The sequence below is a fragment of the Sinocyclocheilus rhinocerous genome, unplaced genomic scaffold (assembly GCF_001515625.1).
Source record: "Sinocyclocheilus rhinocerous isolate Xijiao unplaced genomic scaffold, SAMN03320098_v1.1 scaffold826, whole genome shotgun sequence".
In the NCBI taxonomy this organism is placed as follows: domain Eukaryota; kingdom Metazoa; phylum Chordata; class Actinopteri; order Cypriniformes; family Cyprinidae; genus Sinocyclocheilus; species Sinocyclocheilus rhinocerous.
Genome location: NW_015631742.1, coordinates 410,179 through 417,731, shown reverse-complemented (window position 1 = coordinate 417,731; position 7,553 = coordinate 410,179). Strand labels below are relative to the sequence as shown.

Sequence of the window (7,553 nt, the reverse complement as noted above, 5' to 3'; positions counted from 1 at the left end):
CATATTACAATATATATATATATATATATATATATATATATAAACAAAAATATATGAGATTATAACGAGAGCATTTAAGCATTTATGTGCCACAGAAACAGAATGTATAACAATAAAAATGAAAGAAATAAAGTAATAACTACAGAAATTAATACATAAATAAGTGATTTAATACACAAATAAATTAATTAAGGGCTTAATTTAGTGAATTTAAAAAATTTTTTTTTTATCCTTAATGGTTATTAATTTACATAAATTTGGTCTTTATGAAAGTAAAAAATAAATAAGTGAATAAAACTTTCTTGCCCGTCATTGACTAACTTTAAGGACTCCAATGTAAAAATGATGCACAAAAAGTGCAAGTGGTTACATTAGCCGATGTTAAACCTCCAAAACGAATATTTAGTGAACAAAATGATGATTGATCTTGACTCTTGCCTTGTTTATGTTGCATGTTGTGGATTTGCAGTGTGTTGCTGGGCGGTTGGTGTCAGTGGGGTGCCTGTTCCAGATCCTCTGAGGTTAAAGGGGTCATGAACTGCATTTTATTTTATTTTATAATGTTTATTATAACTTGTTTTCTTTTATTTCTTTGTTTTATTGATATTAGTTTAATTCTGTTTCTCTGTGCAGCACTTTGGTCGGCTCTGTCATTATTAAATGTGCTATATAAATAAATTAAACTGAAACTGAAAGTATTTACTGAGGTTCACTTAAAATGTTAGTGTGATTTTACATCAAAAATCATCAATTTATAAGTAATAGGCTATTTTCTATCCTGTTTTTGAGCCTCTCTGCAGAACGGTCTGTTTTTATAGACGGGGCGCATTCAAGACTCGCAAGTAAACGCCCACTGCTATGATTGGCTAACAGTTCTGCTTATTAAAATAACAGATGGATGCTGCTGTGATGTACTCTGAAAATAACATGGGTTATTTGGGTTAAAAAGGTATAAATACTCAGTATATATCAAACTGTCTGGAACAGACAATGCAATAGTGGTAAAAGCACGTTTACTCACACTTATGTGTTGCGACATTACTGTTGGATCCACTCTATTCAGACTCAGCTTTTTTTTATCCTTAATGGTTATTAATTTACATAAATTTGGTCTTTATGAAAGTAAAAAATAAATAAGTGAATAAAACTTTCTTGCCCGTCATTGACTAACTTTAAGGACTCCAATGTAAAAATGATGCACAAAAAGTGCAAGTGGTTACATTAGCCGATGTTAAACCTCCAAAACGAATATTTAGTGAACAAAATGATGATTGATCTTGACTCTTGCCTTGTTTATGTTGCATGTTGTGGATTTGCAGTGTGTTGCTGGGCGGTTGGTGTCAGTGGGGTGCCTGTTCCAGATCCTCTGAGGTTAAAGGGGTCATGAACTGCATTTTATTTTATTTTATAATGTTTATTATAACTTGTTTTCTTTTATTTCTTTGTTTTATTGATATTAGTTTAATTCTGTTTCTCTGTGCAGCACTTTGGTCGGCTCTGTCATTATTAAATGTGCTATATAAATAAATTAAACTGAAACTGAAAGTATTTACTGAGGTTCACTTAAAATGTTAGTGTGATTTTACATCAAAAATCATCAATTTATAAGTAATAGGCTATTTTCTATCCTGTTTTTGAGCCTCTCTGCAGAACGGTCTGTTTTTATAGACGGGGCGCATTCAAGACTCGCAAGTAAACGCCCACTGCTATGATTGGCTAACAGTTCTGCTTATTAAAATAACAGATGGATGCTGCTGTGATGTACTCTGAAAATAACATGGGTTATTTGGGTTAAAAAGGTATAAATACTCAGTATATATCAAACTGTCTGGAACAGACAATGCAATAGTGGTAAAAGCACGTTTACTCACACTTATGTGTTGCGACATTACTGTTGGATCCACTCTATTCAGACTCAGCACTGCATCATCGTTTACTTTCAGTCTCTCTGAAAAGCCTGCATCATACTGTCTTGTTTAAAAATGAAACCGTATTCCATAGCAAAGTAAAGCAAACAAACAGTGTTTCACTGACGCGATCTGGAGCTCTTTGCTAATTTTACCACGTGAGTGGCGCAACACGACTATAGACAACAGAACCCATTATAATCGTCGATTCTGTCTACACTGGATGCAGCACGGATTAACACAACAAATCCCCGAAAGTAAACTGATGTCCCGCTCTATTTCTGACATACTCTAACCATTCGTGCCGCTTCTGACCTGAAAGAGAAATTGATTTGCGACATGACGCAACAGTGCTCGAGTCCGATCTAGATATGTTAGAATCACAAGGAAGGCAATTCAAAGACTATTTTTCACAACTTACACTACACAATGTCTTGTAATCTTATAATGTCATCTGTATGACATCCTGTGTTTGCTTGTCTCTAGTACTTCCTCTCCTACTACTACAAGCGTGTATCAGTGGGCGGGGCTAAAGAGGCAGTGCTGTAGAAGCAGGCTTTGATCTTCTCCTGCGGAGGTGGTGTTTAGCCACACTATTACGTTATAAGGTGGCACATTCCAAAATGAGTCGTTTTCTGAGCTTGGTTTCAATAAAAGATGTTTTTAAACTAACGAGAAAGTTTTGAAACTTACAGGATGTAACATTGACAGTACACTGACCTGTTATATGTCAAAAGATCAAGGGAAATTTGATTTCTCTGTCCCTCTGTATTTAAAGGGGTCATGAACTGAGTAGCAACCCCATTCCACCCGGCTGGGCCTGAAAACAGCCAGTCAGCCAAGTGCTAAACATAAGTGACAAATGCCGTCTGACTCGAATCACCTTCCATCAGACCCCATGACTGCCTCCCACCCAGAGAGAGATAAACAGTGCTGCGTAAAGATAAAACTGGTTTCTCTAGGCTCCTTTCACTACTGTTCGTCAATGCAATAACCAAACCTGCACTCAAAATTTCAGCATTTGTACAGTCCAGAAAATTGAAGCCTCAGATACAGATATGAATGATCATGACTGACTCATTGAAAACTGTCTAAAATGGAAACTAATGTATTAAACCAATATATTTGGTGTTTGGATTGCTGGGTGGATTCTGACAACTGTTGCTACCAAATAACAGCAAGTTTAAAGACTCCGCAACATCATTCAACAATGTTTTCTGTCCTGTGTTGATGGATTATTTAATGTTTTGGTGGAAAATCTCTAATAAAAGTGTCTTTTTTTAAATAGAATTTAGGTTATCCCACACACACATATACATAATATGTATTAAAGTAGAAATGAACATTAACTAGATAAATGAATGCTGTAAGCTCAAAAAGTAAAAATTTTTTTTTTTTTCCAGTTTGTATTCAATATATTCACTTCAAAATAGTGGATTTTGAAGTGAATATATTGAATACAAACTGGAAAAAAAAACATTTTTTAACTTCCTCAAATTTAACAACGTTATAATTTAAAATGAGTGAAAAGCCTGGAGAAAAACCTCAGTACAGTTATCAATGAGAAAAAAGGACAATGCTCCAATTTTTCCCACATACATGTGTGAATTTGAAAACCATTTTACTCAAGTTGATCAGGCTTTCAAAGAAAACTAGGACACTGTCAGCTTTGATGTCTTAATTGTGAGCCTTTTTTAAAAATGACAGAGATGTGCAGGCCTATTTATGGAACAAAAGACAGATCTAGTGAGAGTACTGGAAAGAGAGCGAGCGAGACAGAATGGACGAGTTAAATTGAACGATTTTTAACAATGTTTAATTATGAAGCACAAATACGACTTCTGAATGCGAGCGCTTCTTTTTAAATACAGCTCTGAAGGAGGGTCTCGGAGTGTGGCCTTACCTGTGGGCTGATGCTGGGGCCGTAGCCCATCCCGGGTGACGCCATGGAATGTGGCCCCATGGGTGAGCTGATGACAGAGAAGGGAGAGCCCAGGCCGTTCATGGGTGAGCTCAGAGTGCTGATGGGGGAGTGCAGAGACCCTGAGTGGCCTAAAGAAGTCGGGCTCAGCAGTGATGGGTGCATCCCCCGGTGGGATGTGGGAGAGCTGAGAGGAGAGGACGTCATCTGTCCCGAGCAGTCTGTGGGGAGGAAAGTGGAAGGAAGTGGTTAGAACATTTACCATAGCTTTAGTCTGCAGCTATTTGCCAAAAAATGTCAGTGAAGAGATAATTTCCTCTTTCCAAGTATTAAGACATGAGACAGGCAGCTAAAAGCCTATACACCAGAGAGAGAGAGAGAGAGAGAGAGAGAGCCCTGTTGGGACCTTTTCACCCGCTTGCTGAACCTTACATTGCATGATTATTCTGAGAAAGTAACAAAAGACAGACAGTCACATGGGTGCACTGCACTTCTTTATCATCTAGCGCAGAGGTCACCAATTAGAGGATTGTGGATCATTTACAATAAATGAATATAATTAGAAGCAATTTTTTCTGCACATGGCAAAACTGAGCTTCTGGAGACAGCAGGAAAGATCCGTTTCAAGTAAAAGGAGATGCTATTTATGATAATATAATACTTAGGCTATACAAAAAAAATTTTCCTTGCCACAGACTAGCTGTTTTTTTTTTTTTCCCTCACTGGTGGTTTGTAATAAACCCTTATATTTACTGCAAAGCTGATTTGGAGCCATGTTTATACGGGGAAATCACTGTATAAAATTGCTTTTTATACATTTACACAATTTCTTGAATACAATTTTAGCAATTGTATACAATTTTGTACTAGTTTTTAGTTGCTCACTGGTGGTTTGTAAAATACCATTATATAAACGGCAAATAATATTTGGAGCCATTTATATAGTGAAAATCACTATAAAAATACATACGAATTTATGTATTTAATTATTTAACAATTTTAAACCAGTTGCTTTTAGTTGCTCAATTGTGGTTTGTAAAACACCATAACATTCGCTGCAAAGTTGATTTGGAGCCATTTATATTGTGAAAATCACAATAAAAATACACTTGAATTGATTTTAGCAATTTTTTACTGGGCAAATCAGCACAGAGAGAGACTTAACTATTTAGGATTTAATATTTCTTATTTTTATAAGGTATTTTGGCTGTGATTTTAAATATTTACAACAAACTTTCCTGAAGTACGCATTAATTATTTAATTTCAGGGCCATACAAAATATGTTCCAAAATCTAGTGAGCTGCCTCTTTGTATACCGCCTAAATAAACAACCACCTACTAAAGCAGCATAATAACAATCACAGAACCTCATTTAGTAACCAATTTTGAATACTCTACACAAGTAGCGAAACAGAGATTAACTAAAAGAAAACTAACAGAACAATAATCTAATAAGCCTAAATAGGCCTATACACAAAGAAACTCAATTCGAATTAAGTAGTGAATTACATTTTTGGTACAGTCTATACATAGGGAGCGCAAATACAATGCCTTAAAATAATGCCTCTGTAGAAACCTGGAACACAGAAGTTGAGTCCTAAAACTGTTTACGTTATTTTGGTACTTGTGATTGTTCAGAACATTGCTGGAAAGGAAATGCAGAGACTGGACTTCTTGGAAGTTTAACCGAACACACCTACTCTAGTGTGTGTTTATGTGCTTTGGGAATGCTTCAGAAAACAGAGAGCGAGAAAGAGATTGCAAGCGAGATACAAGGTCAAGGCCCTAAGGATGTCATCTGATTATGAGCAGACTCATTTTCTGCTTCCGTACTCTTCCTCGCTTCTCGCCCCATTCTCCACTCCTCGGATCTCCTTGAACCTGTCCGTCATACTGTCAGCTGTCATCAAGAGACGATGGAGGTACATCTGTCAGTCTTGCCTGGGTGACAAGGCCATATTTCCTGTGTCCATGACTGCTAAATTTCCCTTTCTCCAACCTTGTCCTGTTCTTGGCTCACTTTCATCTAGCTCACACTTCCTTTACTCACCTAATTCTTCCCATCTCTCTGTCTTCTCAAACCTGAAAGCTTTATCTCCATGAATCTTCCCGTGTTCCATTACAGTAAATCTTTTCCTGGAGGGTTGGAGGGTTGAAGCGCTACCAAATATTTTGCTAAATAAAAACTTCAAATTAAAACTAAGCACAGAACTAAGAAACAGCATGCATATGTTTCATGTATTTCGTGACTTAATCCCGTTACGCAAGCGCCGAGACTCACAACAGGCTAGTTTCATAAAGGGGGCTGCAAAGAATACGGATGATGTATTACTCAATTAGGTGACAGCTGAGAAAAACAGCATGTCCAGTCTGTGTTTTCCAGGAGCTCTCTGTCTCCACTTGCCTGATGTCACTTCACAGTGTCTTGTGATGGATTCCAGGCCAAAAGGCACTCGAGAGGGCGGATGGAGTATATGAGAGAGAGCTTGTCAGCAGGGTATGCTAACGGCTGCCTGCCTGCCAGATCTGCCACGCCAAACACTTCCTCTACATCCTGCCCTCCTTCAGAGCACTTCCTGCAAACACCCAGAAATCAGCTGCAGCGAAGAGAGACGCTTCTGTCGGTGCATTCATATACACATTCACACCCGCTGATTGCCAAAAACAGCAATTAATTAATTCTCTAATGTCACGGTGTCACATAAACAGGAAAACATGGTTTCCTGGCACATGGAAGTGTAACATAATTATTATTCAGTCTAATGAGGGTTTTATCTTGTGGTGATAAGCCTCCCCGAGATGGTGGTCTGCTTCAGAAACACTTTGATGCCAATCTGTCAGTGGACAGCTGCAACACACCGGGGACACAGCTGATCCAGGGTCAGATTGGGAGTGTGATGCCATATTCTAACCAGGAGTGATGCGTCAAGCATCAAAGTTATATTAAAAAATAATAATAATAATTAACACTAAAATAACCAAAAAAAAAAAGAATTTTAAATATTGTAGAATATTTTGAATCAACAAAATTAAATATTTTAATATTTTTCAATATGTTACTATTTTAAATAAATAAAAACAAAATAAAATAAATAAAGAATTAGCATACCCTACAGCTTATGTCCATGGCCTGCACAGCAAAATATCCAGTGTTGTTTAGAGTTGTTTTTATGGTGTTAATTTATCAGAGTTAAAAAGTGTTGATTCTGTTGTTGATTTGAATGGCATTAACACTTGCAGTGTAAATCAGTGGTCGGAGTCAGTGTAATTACAGCGAGTTGACATAATTGACACTGGTGATGAGTTGATCCAATTTCCGGTCCTTGCACATTATTTACTTTTTGATTAATGGCGGACAACCACAAGGAGAGGACAGTGTTCAAACAGGTATAATATTTTATAACCACTTAAATTGACCAATTTTCATGTTTAGTTTACGTTTCTCACAATTCAGAATAATATTAGTACATTTCTCAACATTGCCAGAGTGCTAACAGTATTTCTTTTCAGATAACGCGACAGACCACCGACAGGATATCGAGGCCATTTAGCTGCACCACTTGTTAGCAAGCAAATTGAGGTAAGAATGGCATTGTTTGTTAGTTAGCCGTTTTAAACGTAAGTTTTCTTATATTTGAGAATCTGGGGTAGATAACAGGGTCGTTTCTGTGATTTGTGTAACTTGACTGTTTAATGAGTTAAATTAACGCAAATAACGCAGCAT

At 36.9% G+C, this 7,553-nt stretch overlaps 1 protein-coding gene across 1 annotated transcript in view; it reads right to left on the bottom strand.

Annotated features, from left to right (window-relative positions):
• Nucleotides 1–7,553, bottom strand: part of LOC107741962 (retinoic acid receptor RXR-alpha-A-like) — a 185,282-nt gene that overhangs the window by 49,935 nt on the left and 127,794 nt on the right. Inside the window, exon 3 of the mRNA XM_016554783.1 lies at nucleotides 3,811–4,049. Coding sequence (XP_016410269.1) covers nucleotides 3,811–4,049 — 239 coding nt within the window. The remainder of the gene's footprint in view (nucleotides 1–3,810; nucleotides 4,050–7,553) is intronic.